At 36.1% G+C, this 25,839-nt stretch overlaps 1 protein-coding gene across 1 annotated transcript in view; it reads right to left on the bottom strand.

Moving 5' to 3' along the window:
• HOMER1 (homer scaffold protein 1) overlaps positions 1–25,839 on the bottom strand; it is a 136,054-nt gene that overhangs the window by 65,979 nt on the left and 44,236 nt on the right. The window contains exons 2-4 of the mRNA XM_032335882.1: positions 19,372–19,528; positions 13,620–13,751; positions 9,966–10,058 (exon numbers count right to left, since the gene is read on the bottom strand). Of these exons, the coding sequence (XP_032191773.1) occupies positions 9,966–10,058; positions 13,620–13,751; positions 19,372–19,528 (382 nt within the window). The remainder of the gene's footprint in view (positions 1–9,965; positions 10,059–13,619; positions 13,752–19,371; positions 19,529–25,839) is intronic.

Raw genomic sequence — 25,839 nt, 5'->3', positions numbered from 1 at the left:
ACAATACAATTTAGAAATGCAGTTTCAAAGAACTGAAGAACTTTTGGGTTCATAAAGCAACTAGTTGGTTAGAATAAAACATATTCAAAGAATTACTTAAGAAAAGACAGAACAAAAATGCAAGAAAATGTGATTTTACTTGGGAAGGTAAGAAGGCAAAGGGAAGAATGAAATCTTCAAGAAGTTTTAATTTTTATCTGCCCTACTTTTCAATTCCGGAGTTACCTACAAAAGCAGCCAGAAATCCCTCTGTAACATATACAGAGGTAGTATATTTCAGCTTGAATAATGGAATTATTTTTCTTCACAAAATTTCCTGTCTTATTTCTACTTTAAATTATGTTTTGTCTATCAAGGTGAATTTAATTTGTTCATCTAGAAAATAAGTGGAATTTAAAATGAAGCCCAAGCTGACACTTATTATTTGGATCTGAATTTGGTATTAGTAGAGATTGGAACTGAAGGGTCATTGGATAAACATGTTAACCAGGCGAGGTCCTAGCACTAGATGATTTAAGTGTAGCTTTGTGGACCCCCTGTGATTTCTGGGCACTAAAACTTCACAATTGAAATATTAGACTATGGTAAAGAAGAAAAAGAAAACATCAATGTCCAATAGGAGAGTGGGTAGGTATGGTCATAATCTGCCAACCTGAAAGAATACAGGATTTTTTTTCAAATAAAAACAAGAGGGGGGCCTAGATAGCTCAGCTGGTGGAGCATGCAACTCTTGATCTCAAGGTTGTGAGTTTGAGCTCCACGCTGGGAGTAGAGCTTACTTTAAAAAAAAAAGAAAAAGAAAAAGAAAAATATGTGTAATACAGGAAAATGCTTATAAAAACATGAGCATATAAGGAGTTATCTTAGATTATGACAATTTAAATATTTTATACAAAAATAATGCACATAGAGCAAAGCTAGGAAGGAATATAGAAAATATTGATGTGGTGAATAACTTTCAGAGGTTTCTGGTTTTAAATTGTATGTATTTTATTTCACATTTAAATATTTTAACTAATTATACCATAATGCTATAAATTATACAAGTATTAAAGGTCAAAAAGGCTACTTTCTTGATTCTACCTTATCACTTAATTATTGTTCAATTATTAATGGAACCTATTTTGACCTTTGTCTCTTTAAAAAATTTTCTCCTAAATCCTCTTTGTTTCAAGTAACTGACAGTTAATGCATGAATAAGGTTTACTGTACAACGTGACAACAAAAAATGGGAATGATATCCCAAGTGGCTATTTTGAGGTCAATTATGGACCTTACCAATTAGCCAGAAAAAGTTGAAGCAGCAAGAAGAAATAAATCAGGGCTATTTCTCTTCAAGAAAGACCAAACCAACTTAAATAATCAAGGTGGACTGTCCAATCAGTTGAACAGTAAGTTGATTCAGTGGATACAAGAACAGAAACAAATTACCTTGTGTGCGGTTTTTTTTTTTAAAGATTTTATTTATTTTATTTGAGAGACAGAGAAAGAGAGAGCACCACCAGGGCAGAGGGGGCGAGGGAGAGGGAGAACAAGACTCCCCACTGAGCAGGGAACCTGACACGGGGCTCGATCCTAGAACCCTGGGATCATGACCTGAGCCAAAGGCAAATGCTTAACTGACTGGGCCACCTAGGTGCCTCACAAATTACCTTGCTAACCTAAGAGGGCATAACCAGCGTCGGTAACTAAGGATTCACTTGGAGACTTGCTAGAATTGATTGATAAGAGTGTGAGGGACAAAAGTAGATTAGGATTAAGAGAGAGAGAGAGGGAGAGAGAGAGAGAGAGGTTCTGCATTCCACTGCTTTCTGGGGGGAAATGGGGGTTTTGGTGCATGGATCTTGGGGAGGCTAAGAATGTTGATGCTACTGAAGTGGGAAGACCATTTGAGATGCAGGCTAGGAAGGAAAGAAGGAAGGAGAAGAAGAAAGGTATAGAAGGTACAGAAGTAACAACAATTCCAGTACGGCAACTCAACAAGCATTCCATCAGAAAACTTGAATATTAGCTACATTTAAATAAAGGCATGTTTTATCACCCTATACATTACATCTGAAATGAAAACAAAACACCCAGAGCATGTTTTTTTAAAAGCAGGTTAAAAATTAATAAAATTAGTATTTGCTCCTTAGAGAGTTACAACAATACATAAGAGCATAAAAGGAAAATGAAACTCCTTTGACTTCTAACTACCCCACAGGTAGTCAAAAGCATTCTGTGAGACCTTCTAGGAACTTCATGTATGTTATAAGTAACACAGTGAAAGTTGTTTTATTTAATGTATTCCAAACATTGAGTTCTTTTTCAAACTAAATTTTGTGTAATTTCTTAAACATTCAACTTCAGTTATTACTATAAAAAAACACCTTATATAAAGTCAAGACTTTATATCTTTAATTCAAACATAAAAATAAAAAAATTGGAGATATATTAGACACAAATTTTTGAAAGGAAAAAAAGGACAGTTTGTCTTTAGAAAGACATTCTTAAGCTAAAATGGTTAACAGCCATTTTAAGGAAAAAATTATTAAACAATACCCTCTCTGATACATAGGTGTATATGTATATAGGTATACTGAAGTTGATAAGAAAAATGAAAAATGTGAAACATAAAATATAAATTTAAAAAAGCACATGTAAGATTCAGGAATTGCTTCTTAAGAATTCTCTCTCTACTCATTTATGAAGGGGCAGCAAAGCTAAAAATAAAACAAACCAATAAAAAAAACAACAAAAAAGAAATGCCACAAAAGGAAATATTCTGAATCCCATGGAAAAGAAACGAGCCGGGCGCTCCCTCCAGGCCTTCACCCAGCTCCGCTCTGTTATTTGTACTGTAGCAGGAGAGTGGGAGGGAAGGATGTGGCAGCAGCGCCCTTTCCCCATTAGACCACATACCACCAACACCTTCCACTGAATTCCAGTAAAGCCTAAAATTAAAATTCCTGTTACAGTTCCATCCTTTCTGACTTAAGGAAAACAAGGCTTCTTCTCTTTATCATTTAATAAACATTCAAAGAAGACTTATTCTATTTCAGTCCTTTCTATTTAAATGAAGATGAGAACACTCTTTTCTGGGCAGAGGCTCAGACAGGAAGGACCTTATGATTTTGAGTTCCTATGGCTGTGGATATTGAAAGAAGTGCCAGGGAAGAGACACAGGGAAGAACAAAAGGATACATAAAGGAAGGTGAGGCTGAGATCAAATGTCTACTATTGCTATAAGCCATTCCCCCCATACCCGGTCACCACTTGTGAAATCTCACTTTCTGACAACCACAGAAATTCTTTGTAACGTGACTCTAGATTAACTCCTGCTCTTCCTTCCCTGTGTGAAGTGTACTGACTTGACTGAGGCACAGTGCTAGAGGATTAACCTCTATTCTGTGTATTTTTGTCCCAGCTACATGAAATGCTTACCAAGAATCAGCTGTATCTGTCCCAAGCACATTTATGCCAATTGTATTTATAGAATTATATGGCTGAACTAAATATTACGCAAACTAATAAAGTCTGAATGCAAAGCTAGAGTGGTTCTTTTGATGAAAACCAGACCACATACTTTGAAGCAACTAAAAAGTAAATGGTTAGACAATAAAACCTACAACTAAGAAACATAACAGGAAAATCTACTCTCACCCTTAGCTTTCTTCGCAAGTGACTAGGGTTAGCTCTACTTAAAGGAAAAGAGAAACAGGAAATTGTAGACAATTAATTAGTATGATTTATGTAAGAAAGAGAACATGGAATTCCAATCAACAGATTCATATTCAAAGAGAAAGTTTCAGCTTTAAATAAAAATAATGGTGAATACATAAAACATGGTATTATTGAATTTTAATTTATAAACTGATTCTTTAAAGACTTCTTCCCATTGACTGACTTTCTTCATTAACTCATCAACCACTAGTTTTGATTCCAACAGGTAAGAGGTGTTGTACATCCTCCTATCCTCTCCACCTAACCCATACCCTTCCCCCTTGCTTCCCAACCTGGTATCTCTTGGCCCTCTGCCATTCTGGGACTTTGTCAGGTGGGATCTGGCTTTATTCCTCTCCATGGTCAGTCTATAGCAGAAAGCCAATCACCTTAATTATATTCAAATTAGCATTTGGGGGCTTCCTTCCACAACCATTTTGCCAATATCAAATTCCTATCAAATGAACCATCATTCCATATTCTTATGTGCCCAAGCCACCAAGTGCAATGAGAGAAAACACTGTTAAACAGGCTGACTAGCGTCATGAAAGTAATTCTGAGCCCTGCCGAGTAATCTTTAATTTTACTTACTACTCCCACTTTACTCTTCTTTTTTTACTTTACCTAACAGCTGTTCCAAATCTGTGTTCAAACCCTCTCTTTCTTCAGCTGTTTTTTCCTCTCAGTAAATGACCTAAGTCTTTCTTCAGAGAAAAGAGAAATAAACTGGCAAGGACTTCCTCAGGCTTCCTCCTATCTGTATCTGAATATATTTTTATCCTTCCCTCCTGTCTCAGATAAAGAAGTAGCTCATTTGTTTCCATCCTCCTCCCTCACAATATTACTTTCTTTTGCATAATGTTCCATCAATGACTCCCTTCCTTCTATTCTTCTCTTTCTCTTTCTCCTTTACTCATTCCTTACGTTTAAAACCTTTTGCAAATCACTCCCACACACACATTCTATGAAAAAAATATATTCTTAGCATCACATCCTCCTGAGATTACCATGTTAAACTCTTATTCTCCTCATACAAAAGAAAATATTTGTGACCATACTCTCACTACCAAACATTTCTGTCTCAAGAATAACCCAAAGTCACTAACTCTACTTCCTTTCATTCTAGGAACTAATTCACATTGCTCTTCTTTACCAACAGTCCATCGGTAACTGCCAGTGCACTTCAGTTTGTTAGGTTTGAAGTCCTCTTAAGTCTCATCCTTTGGAAGCACCCCCCGCCCCGACACTGCCACATCACCGCCTCCAATTTATAAAGCTCTTCTCTTGACTTCTGTACTAACATTTTCTGCGGCTTCATTTCCTACCACTTTACCGTGTCTTTCCCTATATCTTCCTTAAATTTAAATGACAATTTTCAAGTGACAATTTCTGACCCTGTCTTCCCCTCTCTTCCCATTCTATTTTCTTTCTGGATGATATCATTCCCTCCTATAACTTTAACTACTACTCATTTGCTGATAACTCTTGAGACTTACCTCCGATTCATAATTTCCAACTATCTACAGGACATATCCCCCTGCTTCATTAGGATATAAATTCAGTATCTGAAGTGGAAATCCTCTCCTAAAGTTCATACTACAAACCAACAATAGAAGTTTCAAAAACAGGGGCGTCTAGTTGGCTCAGTTATTAAGTGTCTGCCTACAGCTCAGGTCATGATCCCAGGGTCCTGGGATGGAGCCCCACATTGGGCTCCCTGCTTGGCGGGAAGCCTGCGTCTCCCTCTGCCCCTGCTTATGTTTCCTCTCTCACTGTGTCTCTGTCAAATAAATAAATAAAATCTTAAAAAAAAAAAAAAAAAGAATTCTCAAAAACATCTTGCTCCTCCTTTACCAGCCTCCCTCACCAATCCTTCAACTCCTGTATTCCAAGTTCAGTTAATTTCACCACTGTTAGGTCTAGACTCCCCTCTCTATTCTCACTGCCAGCATCTAGTAGGCAAATCCAAAAGAGAAATGGATAAACACTCCACTGAGACAACTAACAGGATTAGAGCATCTTAAGTCCACTGTCCTTACTTTGGACAGCAAACAATAATACCCAGAAAATTCTAGTGAACGTTTCCTGAGATTGTAAAAGTTGTTTTGAGGTATCTGGTTTAGTAAAGCCACATTTTTTATGTGATACTAAGAAAGTATCACATTAATTTATAGGCATTCACTAATGCTAATGGTATATTAGTGGGTTAGATATATAACTAATATAGATCAAGGTAGTAACACTTGGCTAATGTGGACCACCTTTCAAAAAAATCCATTCATATCAAGTGACACCCTTGGTATAGAAAATCTAAAACATTTAAAGATTAAACTTGAAATATCCAAAGAGATCATATAGTTCAAAATTCTGACCTTACAGATTTAAGACCTACTACACCCAGGCAAGTCAACTCATTTGCCTAAGATCAAACAGCTAGCCACAGAGATACTAACAATCAGTTAAAATAAACCAGTGCCTCATTTGAATAAATGCAATTTCTCTTTAATTTGAACATTAAAAAATTATGATATTTATGACAAAGCTAAAGAGGCTGTGTTCCTTTGAATACACACACACGTTTTACTTTTCCTATCAAGTGAATTTTTAAAAATCTTTAGAAAAAAACTAGCCTAAATATAGATTAAGAGAGCTACAATATATCTAGTTTATATGGAGAAAAAATCGATAACTTGTGCTTGACTACAACTATTGGAGTAAATACTTCATTCAACTTAGAAGTCTTAGTCAAATGACTAAAACTTATTTTTTTCTAAACTCCAAGAAAAAATTGCATTATATATATTTGATTATCTAGCCCCTTTTTCTTCAATGTGCATTCTGAGGAAAGCACTTTAGTCAAATATAGTATTTTTTTCTTTTGCACTCGATAAGAAACTTCATATTTAAAGCCAATCATCACTCTTGGTTCTGTATCAAGTTGACTATTTAAAAGATTCCCATGGAAACCCAAGAACATAAGCTCTCCAACAGAGAAAAAGTTCTAAGTTAATGTGTATTAATTAAAGAAGAACATGGAACAAAGTAACAACTAATACACAATTCAGCTTATTCCTAGAGATGTTATCTTGATCAAGACAAAATAAAGGCTATCTGACATGACCACACATTTTATCAAGAGTACAATCTTAGCTCAAGAGTTTAAGAATGAGGAAGTGGCTAACTTGGCCCTTAATGCCAGACGCTCTTCATCACATGCCTTTAGGGACGTGAACAGTTTGTCTACAGCACTACTTCTCAAAGTGGGATCCCCAGATCAAGCATCAGCATCTCCCAGAACCCTGCCAGTAATGCAAATTCTTAAGACCAAACTCAGGCCTACTAAATCAGAAATACCACGAATGGGACCCAGCCTTTGTATTTTAACAAGTTTCCAGGGTACTCTGACGCAGGTTTTACTCAGTTAAGGCACCTTTATCTTTCTAAGTAATGATGATGTGCCAGACACTATGTCAAGGCTTCACATCATCATCTTCTGCAGCACAACCACAACACCAACAACAGTTGTTGACATTGACGATTTACTCTACGCTAAGCACTTTATAATCCTCATTTAATTCTCACAATAACACTATAAAGGAGATAGTATTTTTTTTTTAATTTATTTTAATTCCAGTATAGTTAACATAGAGTGTTATATTAGTTTCAGGAGACACTGTTCTTATTCTTTTATAAATTTTTTTAAAAAAATGGTATCCTGCTTAAAAATAAAACAAAACAAAAAGAACTAGTAAGAGTTAGAGCCCACTGTTGTATGACATCGTCATTATCATTCTTACTTCCTCCAACAATCCCATAGCCTAAGTAATGTAATCCCCACAGTACAGATGTATAAAGAGAAGTGGGTTAAGCCATTTTCCCAAGACCAAATAGTGATAAAAAAATAATTTATATCTAAGTCTGTTTGAAAACCCATACTCTTAACTGGTCTGTTATCCCTCCTAAATAAAAACAAAAGCTATGACTGACTGAATGCCTACTGGTATCAATTATTCTATTAAACCTCTTGATGCCCTTGCTGAATTCCTTAGTAATACACTATACTTCAGGCAGAGGGTTAATTTAGCAGATTGGGTTAAACCAAGGAGAATCAAGCTCTGCTCTCTAGCAGAGTAGAATTAGAGTGGCCAGCAGTCATACATTTCAAACTGAAACAGAAATATTAATGACATCTGTAAGGGACTGTCACAAAAGGGGAAGGGGTGGAAACAAATGAAAATAAATATATTTTTTAACTATTACTCTTGGCTTCTGTACATTAAATTAGCAATCAGACTTCAATGCTTTGAAAAGATACCTTAGGGTCAGTATATTTTGGCTCTCAGATACTGCTGAACTTAGGATATTTTTTTATTCTTTATATTTAACAGTATTTTCCACATATAAACACCTTGGATATAATTCTTTTGATGAAAGTCAAGGCTTAAAGACATCCCTTCCACCAAAGAGGAGCAGGGATCTTACCAGCGACATGTTCACAGTTAATTAAACAAAAACAAGTTATGATCAGAGAAAAAGGAACTAAGTACAATGGACAAACACGATCCATTGTAATTTTACCGGAGTCCTTTCCATATTCTCTATAGCGTGTGCTACAACATCTTCTTAAAACGTTGGACTCATTCACCTGAAGAATGAGCGCTCCAAACATGCACTGGTACTAAATTTTACATATGTTTTTTGAAAAGTATCACTATGCTACCATAGCACTTAGGGAAGATAGCGTCAAGGGAAGTTTCAAAAATGATCATGTTATTCCAGGTCACTGCAAGTGTGGAGGAAGTGTAATGGAGCTTTGGCTTCGATCCAGAGTACATCTTTAGTCTATGAGGAAATACGTACTTTACACATATTTAACAGAGCTCTCCTTTCCTTTTAAAAAAAACAAAAACAGAAAGAAACCCCAAAACTCCGTATACCAGATGCGGTTACCAAATAGAGATGGGTGCCACAGGTGAGGAGGAAGGTAAAGAGCAAACAGTGTTCAAAAATGGCTCGTCACTAAATTCCCAGGCAATTCCTATTCACTTTCTCAAGTAGTGTTATGGAACTCTGCTACTATACTGTCATTCCAGAGAAACATTTGTAATACCTGATTCCTCCTTTTCATATAAGCCTGCAGCACACTTCAAATGCTATAGAGAACCCAGCACAAAGCTGAACCCTGTCCTTAAGACTCAAACTGAAATAAAAACTTTTAGAAAAGCCTATTAAAAAGCAGAATCATACAATGTGTATTAAAACCTTTGTAAAAGCACTGAAATGTAAGTATTTATTGAACTTTACTTGGAGATCTAACTAATTTCCAACCAAAGAAAGATTATGATGGGCAAGTCACAGTTATTAAGTCAATTGTTAAAGGAAAAAGCAGTATGTGTATAAAACCTGTAACATTTGAGTCTTGGTGCTAAGTGTAAAGAAAGCCGTTCCAACTGTCAGATTTAAGTACACTTAAAATCAAGTATAACAGACTACTATTTTTTCCCATATATTTGATGTTTTGACATCTTAAAAAAATAAAAACTTTCCGGCTACCCAATTCTTAGAAGGGAGTGAGTGGGAACATGCCTTTGATATGCAAACTAGCCAATCTAGACCTGTACCTCCCTCATCTGACCCACTGCACCTCAGGATGCAATATTCTTCTGCCTTCGTCATCCCAGGGCCAGCTACCAGGCAACAAGTCTTATGAGTTTAGAGGCTACAGAAATCATTCAACCAGCCAAATTCTAAATTGTCTACCCTGCTCTGCCATTCCTGAGGAAACCTAATACAGCTCTAGCCTCAGCATTTCCTATACTCCTGCTTTCTGCCTCCTGACCACCATGAACTTCTCTAAGTAGCCCTCAGATGTGTGCTATGTCTGCCTCCTGTTACTAGAACCTGTGAGTACAATAAATTCTTATTTCCCTGAGCCTCTCCTCTGTCTCCTCTTGTGACTGACCATTATAGAATACAAAATAGGCCAATCTATGCTCTTACATATGATTGTTCTTAAGTTGTAGGCACATCAAATAAGCTAAGTTGTAATTACTGAACAGATTTCCCCCCAGATTCTTGCAGACCTTGGCATATAAGAAAGAAACCTTTCTCCACTAGTACAGATTAACTGAAGGGCGCATTTCTACGTCCACCTTGGAAACCACTTTAATTTTGCCAATATCTTCCTAAATTTAACCCTGGCACAAAGGATACCATCTGAAATGAACAAGGCTCAAAAACAAGAACAGAAATTAAATACCCACCTGTGAAGGTGTACTGGTAAGTTCCATCTTTTCCTGTGATTTCTCCTTTGCTAGTCGAGCAGCTTCTTTAAATTCCTGAAACTTTTCTGCGAACTGAACGTATAAAGACTATATACATTAACCAAATAAAATAAATATAGGTCTCAATGCCCACTTTTACCTTGGTTTTCTTTCATTTTCTGAATTACTGAATCTTAAACAAGCAATCTAGCCCCCAAATCAAATACAAGTACAATATGAAAATGTAGATTAAAGAAAACTAATACCAAACACTTGTTTGTACACTATCACACTATCTACTACTCGGACTCATTGCATCGAAAAACATCACAATGTAATTAAGTTAGAACTGGGTGTCAGCAAGCTTACCTATGTCCTTTCTTGGTTGTTCAGATATATTTTATTAAGACCAAGGGGCAGACTATAGGATGTGAGTGGAATCAGGAAGGATTAATATACTTGGCTTATAATGGAGAAAACTGGATCTTTTAGGTATTTACTCATAAACATCTCAGTATTTAGAGCTTGCTTTTAACTTCTACTAGAATATAAACTCCTGTATTATGTAAGGCATTTTATTTTCAACAATACAAATAGCAACATATAATATTATCATTAAATGACATTACTAAAACTTCTTTTCCAAAGATTCCTAAACAGCTAATGTACAGTGGCAGAGAGGAATAACATGATTCCACAAAGGTCTCTAACGTTGGAAAGAACAGCAAAAAACAAAAAGAACAACAACAAAAAAAAAAAAAACAAAAAACAACTGCAGTACATGAAATGCTAATTCTTACGAACTCATAGTAATCTAGAAATATCAGGGCCACAAAGAGTATCTATTTTGCCTTTGGAAGCAGAAACTAGTCTACCACTATTCTCAGAAGGAGTAAGATAAGGCTACAGAATAACCAAATTAAAAAAATAAAAAATCTCACATAACTTAAAACACCTGCTGGAATTGGTAATAAAAATCTGAAAGTATAGTTCCCTCCTCAAATCCCCATAAGCCAACCCTGATTCATTTCTCTTTTGGGAAAGAAAACTTTAGAAGAACAGGTCATGATATTCTGGCCTGTGTTGAGGACTTAGAGGAAGGTCAAAATTAAAACTGTCATTACAGCTTTCCTTCTCAAACTTGTCCCCACCACCTAGAACTTGTAAATCAGGGAACTGAATCTATATTAGTATGCTTCACTTTCAAAGTGAGGAGATACTCTGTGCAATTAATCTGAACATAAAGCTAAAAAGGTCTCATTCACACTGGTGTAAATGAAATAAAAACAAAACCATTATTAGTCTTCATGTAATTTGAAGTTTCTCTTACACTCATCAAGCATTCCAAAGTAGTTAATGTTTAAAATCCTTTCAAACTTCATAAAGTCTCACACTATTGCTAGTTTTTATTGACTTGGGTTTCCATGGTAACAAAATACAACTTAGTAAGCACTCTAATAATCCAAGCATAATTGTAATTTTCCTCATACATCAGCCTTAGGAGACCAAATATTTCTCTCAATGCTGCTACTCTCCCTTATTTTGAGACACCTTTGTCTAGAGTTGCCTTCAGAACTTACTCAAAACCCTTATAATGCTTTGATTCATTTGCGGTTTTTAATGATAAAATAAACCAGACTAATTACATGCTTGCTTCAATTATGTAAAAAATTATAAACTCCTTGGGGTCCCCTATTGTCTACAAAGCAGCAATACTGGTCTCTAATTTAGCTTGGAAAACAAATCATGATTTTGTCATCTTTCAACAAAAACATTCTGAAGAGACTGATCATATAAACTCTTGAAGCCAAGTCTAGTGAATAAATAAACTAAATTTCAAGAGCTAATGTCAATTCTCCTTCACAATACCAGGAATCACTACCAGTAAGGCTGGTCAAAAGTATATGTTAACTTTAAAGAGGAAAAATACAATTCTTGAAATAGAAAAACCACTCCCAGAAAAAAGATCAAATGAAAGAAAACGGTATAATTGACAGGATTTAATAAACTATTACTTTACCATATTAGCTAGCTGACCAGTATACCTCAAAGATGTGACAATAACTTAATTTGTAGCCCAAATTACTTAGACTCCAAAATCATTTTATTCAAGTTTGAGAAATTAATCCACAATTTAGCTCCTGTGTTGTTAGGAAGTTTAGCAACTGTAAGCTAATCATAGTTTTAACTTTTTCTGGCTATAGAATTTGACAGACAATTCCAAAAGAAAGTTCCAAAAAGCTTCCACCTGAGTAATGGTAAAAGTATTAGAATAAACTTGTAATTTCCTAAGGGGATTACTTACAGAGCGGCAATGCTCAGCTGGATGCCTGTGTCCTTGTTATACTGAAAAGACTTTGAATCTCTTACCTTTACTACAGCTCAAGAAAATGTATTTAGAGAATACAATGGGAGTAACAGAAACCAAATCAGATAACACCTGTTCATTTTAATCATCCTATTAGGGATGGACTTAGAATCATGAAGGCAAAAGTTCAAATATCCTTAAAAGTGGTCTCTAAACTATAATTTATATCAAAAAGATAACAAAAACATTTGAAAACACCAGGGTTAAGGAATGTCTACAACCAAAACAAGTGGAAACAAAGATTACTTTAATTACTAAGCGAACTATATGCTTGAGTCAATAAATACAAGAAAGTAACATGGTTTTTAAAAGAACTCCTGTAAGAATCTGAATGATTTCTATAATGAATAGCTTACGGTTTAATGTAAACATGAACTGTGTGTATCTTCCAGAGCCTGATGACCCTGAACTTGAACAACTGCAACCCCAGATCCTGTGTATACCAAATTCTATGTAAAATGTGCCAAACGTAGTGTTATCCTTTTATGAAAGTCTTGAGAGAAATTTAAAGTATAAATCTTTGGGTCCGGAGAGCACAAAAGTGAGTAATTCTCATCATCTTGATCATCTTCTTATCCTGGGACAGTTTCCTTTTCCTTACATACTTTCTGTGTGACACCCACAAGATTTCAAGACACTGGTGGTATGAACACTGCATGCTACTGCTCATAAGCAGGACAACGGCTTTACTCGCAATATTTACCTGCCTGTTGATGTTCTGTATTTTACCAGCCTCTGGTTACAGTAATTCACTTGGTCATTATGTTCCAAGAATTCTTCATGTGTTTATTAGGTCTCATACTGCACTATATCAGAGAGTTGGAAGTAATTCTCACCCAGACAAAGCACCATTTTCCCTAAACAAAGTAATTTATATATGCCTACGATCATGTCAAAAAGCTGAAATCTTTATCACTATCAGCTTAAATTTCCATAGCTCAGAAGAGTTTGGTGTTCACCTGCTTGCAGACCATCTCCACTAATGGTGCTAATCCCTGAGTAAGTATTCTTACTGAACTGATAATCCCTAACTTCCCTGTTAAATGTCGCACAGACCATTCACCACATAAATACCTCTCTGTCAATGGTGACCGTGTTTAAGGTGTACAATTAATTTTCCAATTGACAGTGGAATCCAATGATCTCTCACTTCTTGCTTTAAAGTCACTACAGTTGTTCTGAGAATTTTAAACAAATTTCTCCTATATTTTATACTTTCCATTTGCTATTAAATATGTAAGACATCCAACTTGAAGATTTCCACCTGATCTTATGAGTTAACTTACTTTTGAAAGATGGTGCTCAGAGGAGAATCCCAGTCCATAAACAGTGTTTGCCCGGCTATCGGCCCACTGGCCAAACTTCTGAGATGTTTTAGTAAATGTCATGTTTGGGGTGATGGTGCTATTAATTATTGCCTGAAAAATAAAACAAGTATGAGTAACTAGCCAAAAACTAGCAAAAATTTAAACACAAGACGATTTAGTTCCATAAAAACTTGTGATTTCCAATGGGTCACAATATTAAATATAGAAAGACAGCTATAGCAATAGTTTTTTTTTTTTTAAAGATTTTACTTATTTATTTGACAGAGATCACAAGTAGGCAGAGAGGCAGGCAGAGAGAGGAGGAAGCAGGCTCCCCGCTGAGCAGAGAGCCCGATGCAGGGCTTGATCCCAGGACCCTGGGATCATGACCTGAGCCGAATGCAGAGGCTTTAACCCACTGAGTCACCCAGGTGCCCCAATATAGCAAGTTTTTTTAATAGTCACCCAGGTGCCCCAATATAGCAAGTTTTTTTAATAAATCTTTTTAAATTAATTAATTAATTTTGCCAGAGAGAGAGAGAGAGGGGGGTAGGAAGGGCCCAAGGGAAAAGCAGACTCTCTGCCAGCCAATTAGGGAACCTGATGCAGAACTCAATCCCAGGACCTTGGGATTATGACCTGAGTTGAAGGCAGATACTTAAATGACTGAGCCACCCTAGCAACCTAGAAATAGTTTTTAACATTATGAATGATAGTATAGAAATATGGTAACTAATTGAACTATAAATATGAGGGTACTCTACCAAAAATTTCAAAACTTTACAATCAAAATAAGTTTTCCGAGGGGCACCTGGTGGCTCAGTGGGTTAAAGCCTCTGCCTTTGGCTTAGGTCATGATCTCAGGGTCCTGGGATCGAGCCCCACATTGGGCTCTCTGCTCAGTGGGGAGCCTGCTTCCTCCTCTCTCTCTCTGCCTGCCTCTCTGCCTACTTGTGATCGGTCTGTCAAATAAATAAATAAAAATCTTAAAAAAAAATAAGTTTTCCGATGATGCAAAAAATTTTATGGAGTTTTTAGCGTCGTCCGTTTCCTTCCTTTGAACATATAGGATCAGTATCTATTAATTCTGAGTAATAGTTCCTGGAAGCACGTAAGCTTTAATATAGTTGTTTCTTTAAAAGTAGGGCCCTACCCTTCAAAGAATCTTTCAAAAATGAATACATCAAGAGAACAAATTTTCTATTTGTATGCTAATTTTCTAAAATCCATAATCAAGAGTTTTCTTAAAGCTGACTTATTTAAATATATTATGACACAGTAAAGACTTTCAATCATTTAGTATTTTTTCCTTTACTCAAGGGAAAAACAAACCCCTAAATATATACTTTACTTCTTTTTTCATAAAGTGGTAGAAGTTCATGATATAGAGAATCCACTATCATTTCTGTTGAACACATAGTTTCCTAGAAAACTAGTATTTTAGTGTGTTATTAAATATTAATTTTGGTGATCTCTATAATAAATTCCAACTATTATTGTAACATACTAACTGAAGTATATTCCCTCTGCCAGGACTGCAAAAGTACAGAACCAGTCTTAGTTTAGTTGAATGCCCTCCAAAACCAAGATTACAAAGTGATTCCAGTAATAATATTAAAGTTACCAAATTCCTAAGCAGTCCTTTGGTGAATACTAAATGTAGAATGAAAATCAAGCATTTTCAGAACAAAGCTAAAGCTATAGACCACGTGAACAGTAAGAATATAAATATTCATGAGCTATGCACATACTGATGAAGTTGCAGTCATGAATGTATGACCCTTGTCCTACTAAAGAAGACAGTCAACGAAAGAGTGGTCCCTTACTTTCTGTCACAAACAGCAGATGTGTTAGCTGCTGTTCTATGAGAGCCCTTACCCTTGATTAAGCATTTTTACCTCTGACAAAATTTATATACTCATACCTCCTTTCTCTTCAGTTCAAAAGCTCCTTTCCCTAGCGTGTCATTTTAGGACTATGTAAAATGTGGCTAACAAGTGCTCTAACTTGCAGGGTATCATGAAAGACTAAATGGAAAAGAATATATTAACAAATGGTAAGAAATGGAATAACAAAAGGTAAGGAATTTGGTTATGGAATCATTCGGTTAGCTTTTGGTCAGCTTTTTAAACTGAGTACCTATTAAATGCCTAGCACAATTCTAGAAACTTGAAATGTAACAGCGAGATGCAACATTTAAAGGTGGATTACACTCTAAGGCAAGAAGAGCTGGTCAATAAATAAATAAGTAGCTTACTAATTTAATTTCCGAGTGGTTAAGTGCTATGAAGCCCCCAAGAACAGCATGTGATAGAGTCTAAGAGCCTCAAAGGCAAAGACTGGCAGGGACTATATTAGATTTGGTGGTCCTCAAGTGTTCCCTGATGAGGGTGCTTTTGAGCTGGAATTGGAGTGTTTTCAGAGACAGAAAGGCATTTTACATTTGATCCCAATAACTCTCAATATGTGAGGTAGTGAGAGGTTTTTACAGGCATCGAAGAAAATAGATGCCTATAAAACCCAGCTGCTACTGGTCATAGATTTCAGTTTTAGCTATGTCAAGTGAATTTCTTTAAGCTTTTAAGAGTTCCATTTTCACCCCCATTTTGAACCTCTCACCTCCACTTGTCCTGGGATTACTTGTATGGAGATTCTTTAATCACTGCAGAAAAACTTTAAAATGATAGATGAAAAAAAATTATTCATTAGAATTCTTTGACTAGAATGCTTTGAACTGCCTGAATATGAATCCATTCAGAAGAAAAAATCTTAGTTCTTTAAAATAAATTTGTCTCTCAATCCCAGAGTTCCTGTCTTTTCAAGGAAAAGAGGTAAAAATGCTGTGTCATTACAGATCATGGAGGGCCCTTATTCTGGCCCTTGGCCATGCTGATGTCTCCGCAGCTTGATTAGAAAACCTTTAAGCAAATGTTACATGCACAGTAAGGGCACTAAATGAGAACAAATAGACATTTTCTAATCAGGGGCACCTAAGGGCTGTCCAACTCATCATGCAGTACAGAAATAGAAGTGGGGGTAGGGGCAGAAAAACACTGAGCCACAAGTAAACCACTACTGCTTATCAAAAAACAACTACCCCAGCAGGGACTGCAGTAGCTACCAGCATCAGTTTTATAAAAAGTATTGAGAGGGGGGTGGGGTTATGGACATTGGGGAGGGTATGTGCTTTGGTGAGTGCTGTGAAGTGTGTAAACCTGGCGATTCACAGACCTGTACCCCGGGGATAAAAATATATGTTTATAAAAAATAAAAAATTAAAAAAAAAAAGTAATGAGAAAGCCTAAGTGCCACAGAGGGTAGATTTTATTAAAATAAACAAAACAAAAACTTGTCCACAAGAGTTATTTAAGAGTCTAATGATTACAAGCTGCAAAGTATATTCAAAAACGGAAATGCCAGCAGCAATAGTTTCTTTTGCTTGAGAATGAAGAACACATGAGAGTTATTTAATCACATGGGACAAGGGAATTCTTCAGTTGAACTTATTCCATTTAAGTCTCCCATCTAATAAAAAGATGTCTCTTCTATGGTTTGGGCCAAGAGGTAAACACAGATTGTAGGGAACTGAAAGTTCTACTCAGGGAAAAGAAATAAATTATTATTCTAGTGTCTGAGATCATAACAATTAAAATCAGATGACTTCATTCAACAGTTACAAAACATGACGGAATTCTTCATTAAAGAAGTTTTTTTTTTTTTTAAAGATTTTATTTATTTATTTGACAGAGAGAGATCACACGCAGGCAGAGAGAGAGGAGGAAGCAGGCTCCCTGCTGAGCAGAGAGCCTGATGCGGGGCTCGATCCCAGGACCCCGAGATCATAACCTGAGCCGAAGGCAGTGGCTTAACCACTGAGCCACCCAGGCGCCCCCATTAAAGAAGTTTTATAGGGGTACTTGGGTGCAGTCAGTTAAGGGTCTGCCTTTGACTCAGGTCATGATCCCACGGTCCTGGGATCAAGTCCTGCATCAGGCTCCCTACTCAGTGGGGAGCGTGCTTCTCCATCTGCCTCTGCCCATCCCCCTCATGCTCTTTCTCTCTTCAAATAAATAAATAAATCTTAAAAAAAATTTACAGAAATGAACTATTACTATTTCTTAAGTCTTTAAACCCTCCAAGTAAAAATGAAAGAGAATCATCTTTTTTAAAGATTTATTTATTTGAAAGAGAGAAAGAGATAGAGAAAGTGGGGTGAGCAGCAGAGGTGGAGGAAGAGAATCCATAAACACACTCCCCACAGAGCAGGGAGCCCGCTGCAAGGCTCAGTCCCGGGGACCCATGAGATCTTGACCTGAGCCAAAATCAAGAGTTGGCTGCTCAACCAACTGAGCTACCCAGGTGCCCTGAGAATCAATTATTCTAATAAATACACATTAGTCACTTAAGTACAAGATAAGGTGCAAAAAGCCCTTGGAGTTCTATCATCCAGTTAAGGAGATAATGAGTAAGCGCATGAAAAAACGAACTCAAAGTTGAACATCAAATTATCTTTTGTTCCCCAAAACTATTAGACAATACATAACCAATAACTTAAAAATAGTAATAATAACAAAAAGAGTCAGTTTTTGCATACTGATTACTATGCACCCTTTTAGTACTTTTGCCCAAGGTTATTTAATCCTTAAACAACCCTGTGTGTAATAATGTAGGTATTTTTAATAGTTCCTTTTTACAGACGAGGAAATGGAGGTGTGAAGACATTAAATTATCTTGTTCTAGGTCACATGGCTAGTCAGCAGTAGAGTAAAAATTCAAACCAGACAGTCTGTGTCTCACAGTCTGTGCTTTCCACCCCCAACCACAGTCTGTGCTCTTAAACCTTACACTGAATTGTTATAATAACTGGGAGGTGAAACGTTTCATGGCTTCAAAAAAGCTTAAAGGAGAAGAATGGAGCCCTCCTCTTTCTACGTACATTATATCCAGAATCTGATGTCTGATATTTCTGTGTCTTTCTGTGCTATTCAAAATTCACTGAGGAAAAAATGGTATTTCCCCCCTTTAAGAGGCATACTAACTACAAGACACAGATCAAAGCACTCTGAAGATATTAACTCATTTAAACCTTACTAACACAACTGAGGTGAGAACAATGAGGCTCAGAGAAATAATTTGCCCCAAATCAAACACTTAGTAGATGGTAGAGGTAAGATACAAAACCCAGCAGCCTATGTTCTTAAACATGATACCATCTGCCTCTCCTAAAAATAAAAACTTAGGTCTGATCCATATACTTCTCTTCAGAATAAGGGATGTCAGCTTTAATGGTGGCAGTGACCAGACTTCAAACCATTTAGAGATTGTGAATTGCCTACTGATCTACAGAAGTGTATCTGAAAAGAATTCTAGTTCCTCACCAGACTGTATGCACCAAAAGAGCAGAAAGTGTGTCCATTCTGTTTGCTATTAAATTTATAGCACCTCACATAATGCCTGACATGTAATAGATATGCAATTAATATTTATCAAAAAAACTAACTTAAAATGTGTAGAATATTTTGGCATGTAAATCAGAATAAGGTGGTCAATCCAAGTAACTTAGTAGACAAAAAAAAGTTTCTACCTTAAGAATGATCAACTTCGGTTTTTAAAAGTCTTTAAAACTCAAAAGGAAATACTGTGTTTTAATAAAGACAAAAATCCTCTAAATGAAACAGAAAATGCTCTACTGCATAGAACAGCAAGATTATTTAAAGCAAGTGTAACTTACCTTTGAGCCATCTAAACTGATTATCCTGTACACATTTCTTGTGCTGTCATAGAAATAAGACACAGTAACTGCGTGCTTGCTGGTGGGTACCCAGTTCTTCTTTGTGTTTGGGTCAATCTGGAAGACATGAGCTCGAGTGCTGAAGATGGGTTGTTCCCTATAGGGCAAAAAATAAAATGACAGATTGAGAGCAGACAATTTTATTCCACTGGACAACAGAACACAAAAACTGTGAGGATGACTCCACTTAAGTCAAAACTCCCACAATGCCACAAAATAAGAGAAACACTGTTTCAAATCTGGAATATTCTAAATTCTCAATCATAAGCTTCCTTAAAACAATTACAATCCATCCTCATTATTTGTAGACTCTATATTTGCAAATCTTCCTACTCACTAAAATGTATTTATAACTCCAAAATCAGTATTCGAGGTACCTTCTTAGTCTTTTGCAATTGAAAGATATGAACCACCTGACATGTTTGTTTCCATCTGAGGTTGATTAAGGAAACACTTGGCTTTCTTGTTTCAGTGCTCATACTGTAAACAAGGATCGTTTTGTGATTTATTTAGCACCATGTATTTCACATTACTGTGCATTTCGTTGGTGCTTTCTCTGTTTAAAACAACCCCCAAGCATTGTGCTGTGTCTGTTCTTAGGTGTGAGAAGGCTGTGATTTGTCGTATTGAGAGAATATGTTATATGAGCTTTGCTCAGGCATGAATTATAGAGCTGTTGGCCATGAGTTCAATGGTAATGAATCAATAATACATATTAAATAAGGTGTCTTAAAACACAAACACACATAAAACAAGGCTATGTGTTGACTGATGAAAATATGACCAGAGGCCTGTAGAAACCTAACCCTGTATGTCATCTGGGAGCAATCATTCAATATTTGACAACTGAGTGTGGTGCCTTCAGAGGATAAAGCTACTGCAAATATGAGAATGGACTATATCCTGTTAAAATACAAGAATTTTATATTAGACCCTCACTAGGTTAAAAATTTTTACCCATCGGAAACATTATTCTGGTAATATGTAAATAACTTACTGAGAAATTTATAATCAATATAATCTCTACTTTATTTAAAACTATATGGAAGATGAAGTAGCTCACAACCACAGTTTTTTTTTTTTTTAAGATTTTATTTATTTACTTACTTGACAGAGAGAGAGAGAGAGAGAGAGAGATCACAAACAGGCAGGCAGAGAGAGAGAGAGAGGGTGAAGCAGGCTCACCACCAAGCACAGAGCCCAATGCGGGGCTCGATCCCAGAACCCTGAGATCACGACCTGAGCCAAAGGCAGAGGCTTAACCCACTGAGCCACCCAAGTGCCCCCACAGTATCTTTTATTGAGATTAAGTAGGACCTTAAAGATACACTGTAGATTTTAAAAATCTAGAAAACTATTAAAAAATATGTTCAAAATATCATTCATTTATTTTACACTCTGGAAAACAAGCATGCAATGATCTGTATGCAACAGAAGCATTATAATGCAAGTTGTCCAAGTTCTGAGTACAAGTTCTTCTTGAAAAGCCTTTACCAGACTTTTTGTTTTAAGCCCCAAAAAAGCTCATTTCTTTCAAGTACACAACATCTTCCTTTCCTAAAGCTGTTTAGGGTATTAAAGAGAATTTTAACCAGTATTTAATGTTATAATGTTAAACATAAAACAAGGGGAATATGGAAAAGGGAGAAACTGGAAAACAGGCAAGGCAAATCTGGGTCCTTGGCAACATGACTCTTCAGGTTAATAATCAGCTGGGTGTGACATATGCCTATGATTTGCTTCAGCCCTTGGAGATCAGGTCTGAAGAGAGGTACCTTTCCTGTAAGTAACCTGCCTCTTCCCAGCTTTATTTCGGGAAATCTCCATAACAGCTTTTCTTATTAAATGAATCTCTTTTGAAGGAACTCATATATTTAATGCCATTCCCTAAAAACTGAAGCAGAAAGCCATCATTTCTAGCTTAACTCATATTATATATAGATTCATCCAATTAATAATTATTAACAATCTGGCAAGGTGCTAATTGGGAATAGGTCTCAGAATAGTACTTAGACTAGGTGACAAATACATTTTTACTGAGTAGAAAGATCTGCAAATAACAGAATCTACAAATGAGGATGGACTATAATTTTTTTAAAGAAGCTTATGAGTGAGTACCCAGAATAGTACTTAGAATAGGTCTTAGTCATTTACAGTTTCCCCATCTTCAATCCTTCAATTTTTCCAAAGCTGATGCTACATTTGGGTTATTTTCAAAAGAAGCCCTGCAAAACTAGAGTTTTCTCTTCTTAACCTTTTAATTAAAGTTCTAGGTGTAAGTGTAGTTGGTCAGCTTGAGTGTACCTAGTTCCAATTTACAGGAAAACCCAATCACACAAAACTGTATTTATTAAGGCATGGAAGGAAGGGATATTGGAACTCTAGTCTTTAATAATAACTTCTCCCCCTGTTTGACAGGGGATAAATTTCTAAATAGTGCAAGATATTGCAATATATGTATCTTATAAAAAACTAAAATAGTTAAGGAGCACCTGGGTAGTCAGTTAAGCGTCTGCCTTCAGCTCAGGTCATGATCCCCGGGGACTGAGCCCTATGTTGGGCTCCCTGCTCAGTGGAGAGCCTGCTTCTCCCTCTCCCTCTGCACTTCCCCTCCAAGCATGCACATGTGCATGCAGGCACTCTCTATCTCAAATAAATAAATAGAATCTTTTTTAAAAAACTAAAAGAAAAAGGAAAAAAAAACTAAAAGAGTTAAGACAATGATACTGCTTTCTACAAGCCTTTTAACAAATCCTTACCAATGGCAATCCAATGTTGTGAGTCTAATACTTTCCATTTTAATTCAATTACATTAATCTGCACACTTAATCCACACCATTTAATTTTCTCTGAATAAAAATCTTTAGAGTAAAGTAGATGTTTTACTAGTGTGCCTTATGAATTTGAATATCGACTAAGTACACGGTTTTTCTTCAATTCTGTCCTGAAATGGTGATTTCTTAAAATTATAGTTTAAGATGTCTGTGGTCAAAGCCTATCAAAGCACTGGTGGTATAGTGGTCAGCATAGCTGCCTTCCAAAAGCCTCTCAAAGTCTAGATGGAAAAGATTAGGAAAATAATTTCCCTGTTGACACAAGGAACAGGATTCCTAGAATTAATGAGGAAGTCACCACATCTATCAAGGCATACTAATAAATGGTTCAGACTTCTACTGAGTGTGTACTATATGCCAAAAACAGAGAGATGGTCCCTGCCCCAGAAAAGTTCAGTTTAATGAGGGAGGACAGATATCAAAAAAATAAAACATTTTCCACCGTGATATATTCTCTGAAAATAAGTAACTGAGAGCTACCATGGCGAAACTGACATCTAGGTAAAATTTTAAACAAAGTACAGTATGGTAGGAAGAAGGCACAGTACACTGGTGTGTGTTGTGAGTATGAGTGTCTTTAAAGAATGAGGCTAAAGAGAGAATGAAGTTCATGAGGGTCCCCTCCAGAAACTACTGAGAGATTGTAAATAGACAACAGCTCTGCATTTTAGAAAGATAAATTTGGCGGAACCGAAGTGGGTGGATGGGAGGGAAAAAAGATGGGACACACGAAGGCTAGTCAGACCCTTATGAAAGAAACCAAAGTATTAGAAATAAAGAGGAATGGAGGTTAAGGAATGGGATAAAGACATGAGGAGGGATTAAAGGCAAACTTAGAAAACAGAATCAGTAAGCTTAAGTAACACATTGGCTGTAGGGCAGTGTTTCTCAGATGGGGGTGATATGTCCCCCGTGGAGCATTTCACAACATCTGGAAACATGTTTGGTCATCACAACTGAAAGAGACTGCTATTGGCCTCTAGTGGGTAGAAGACAGGGATTGCTAAACATCTACAATGCACAGAACAGTTTTCTACAAGAAAGAATTATCCAGACCAAAATGTCAATAGTGCCACTAGCCAGGATGGGAAACAGAACGTCAAGTCTGGGATTGGGGGAGGAAGAAATGGGAGAGGATGAGCTCAGTTTTGAATAGTTTTGAATAGCAGATGCGTATAAGGGTTTGTGTATAAAACGGTCAGGACAAGAACTTAAAAACATTAGTTTGGATGCAGTAGAGAAAACCAGGCTGGAGTAAAAATTTGGGGGCAGTCATCAAAAGATCATATCACTAGTCTAAGATACATTCTAACAACACTAAGCATGTGGATAAATTTTATTTTAGAGAAGAGCTGTAGAAGCAGCAGGAGAAAACGTATACCTGAAATCTTCAAGCTCTTACTTCTTAAAAGGATCTGTAAAGCATTTGAAACTTATTGTCCCCAGGGTCCAAGTGTTAAAGTTAATACTTTTTCTAATAAACTCGAAAGCATTCATCAGTAAAGGTTAGACACACTACTTCCTTCATAGCAGTTCACAGAAACACTAACTGCATCAAATACCATTATTTCCCAAAGTATATTCCATGAAACAGTCTTAGAAATATATGTTCCACGTTTAAATAAGTTCTACAAACACTATCATGTCCCATTCTGAAATACTTATAATGCACCTTAGTATATTAAAGATCTAAAGTCCTGCAGTAAAGAAACCCATTTAAGCTGGCATAACTCAGCAAGGGGCAAAATTACCTGATCCCAGAATTCTTTTCTATGTAACATATTAACATCTCATAGGACTTATATCTATAACCACAATGGTCTGGGTACTCCGCCACTTTTACTGACATTATTAATGGTCACTAGAAAATATATATAAAAATCCAATACAAAAATTGAAGCCTTTTTAGTAATGATACTACAGTATCATTTCTTAAATAGGTGTTTGTTATTGGCATTCAAAGTAACTCTTCTATGAAATTAATCTAAAAATCAATTTTAAAAGCAAATAGATTTTGGCATGAAATGCTTAAACTGGCTTAAAGAAACAAAACTAAACAGATTACACACACTGCACACATACACACTTCAATCCTAGAGATTCTTCTACTTTGTCATTTCTTACATCAGTAATCAGGACAATGAGTGATTCAAATGATCTATTATAAGAAAAGCTTACTGGAATATTTTCCAGTTGGCTCATAAAATAATTCTAAGAAGCTGGTATAAGAATAATTCTGAAGTTTTTCATCTTGGGCTAAAACCCAGTAAAAGTACTATATGCAGTAATCAACTCCAAAACTTAACATGGATGTGAAAAACTGAGGAATGAAAGTATAAGATGACCTGAGAAAAATGTAGTAAAATCATAATTTTGTTTTAGAAACAAGGTTCATTCAAACTCATTACAACTGACATCAAGATTTACTATATTTAACTTAGGCATCTCTGTAATAAGGAAGAAACAAGGATCATGAAAACTGAAGCAAAACAGTAAGACTATTTGCCAAAGATATATGTAAGCTCTATATCCGGAAAAAAAGGGAAAACGTTAACATTTATCATCTGGATAGATTCAATTTAGAAAAACCCAATGATAACACTTTAAAAACTATTACTGAAATCTGTATTTTTGCAAACATTATTCAATAAATTTATGTTTCAAGGAAGTATAAATGTATGCCGTCCAGTATTAACAACCAAGCTCAAAGGAAGAAAAAGAAATTATACATTCCTTAATTTTTTTGGTTTTTTTAAGGCTCCACACAGCCTGGAGCCCAGTGCAGGGCTTGAATTCACGACCCTGAGATCCAGACCCAAGCTGAGATCAAGAGTCACACCCTCAACCTATTGAATCACCTAGACGCCCCCTCCCTAGACTCCTTTTAATGTTTAGCTAACAAATATTCTTTTTATATATATAGGTACAATTAAATATTGTAGCAAAGGGATATAAAGAGGATTATAGTTTCAAATAATTCCCTGACTTTCTGATTTAAAATTTAAAAAAAAAAAGGAGCCTGGTAGAAATTTAAGAAAGAAAGTAAATAACACTTCTCATTGAGAGTTTGACACTGTTATAAGCATTGTTGGGTGACTATTCACCAACTATCCTTCAGCACTCACTCCTTACATATTCTGGATTTGTTCTGCTGCTCTAACCCTCCTCCACATGACTATGAACTATTTCACTAGGGTAATCAAAGCAATCCCACTCTTCTTTCCAGAAGTCAGTTTAGGAATGAACTTCTGAAGCAATTCAGGTCAATGAGATAACCAGGGAATGTTTGCTGGAAGTTTCTGGGTACACACACAAAGAGATTCACACATAAGAAGGAATGTATGCAGTGACACTGGACCTGAAGGAGTCATCTTACTGTGAGGCAGCTAACCTAAGAACAAAGCCGACCTTGTTCGCTAAGAATAGCAGATGGGAAAACAAAGAATCTGCTTCCTTGATTGTGTCACTGAATCAATGAATCAGCCTCCAGGCTTCTTATGGGATAAAACAAGTTTCCTAATTGTTCCAGGCAGTTTTCATTTTAAAAATTACACAAATGATAACTGAACTAAAG

Source organism: Mustela erminea, chromosome 3 (genome assembly GCF_009829155.1).
Source record: "Mustela erminea isolate mMusErm1 chromosome 3, mMusErm1.Pri, whole genome shotgun sequence".
NCBI lineage: Eukaryota > Metazoa > Chordata > Mammalia > Carnivora > Mustelidae > Mustela > Mustela erminea.
Note: the sequence above shows the minus strand (reverse complement) of the source record. Positions and strands in the feature narration are given on the sequence as shown.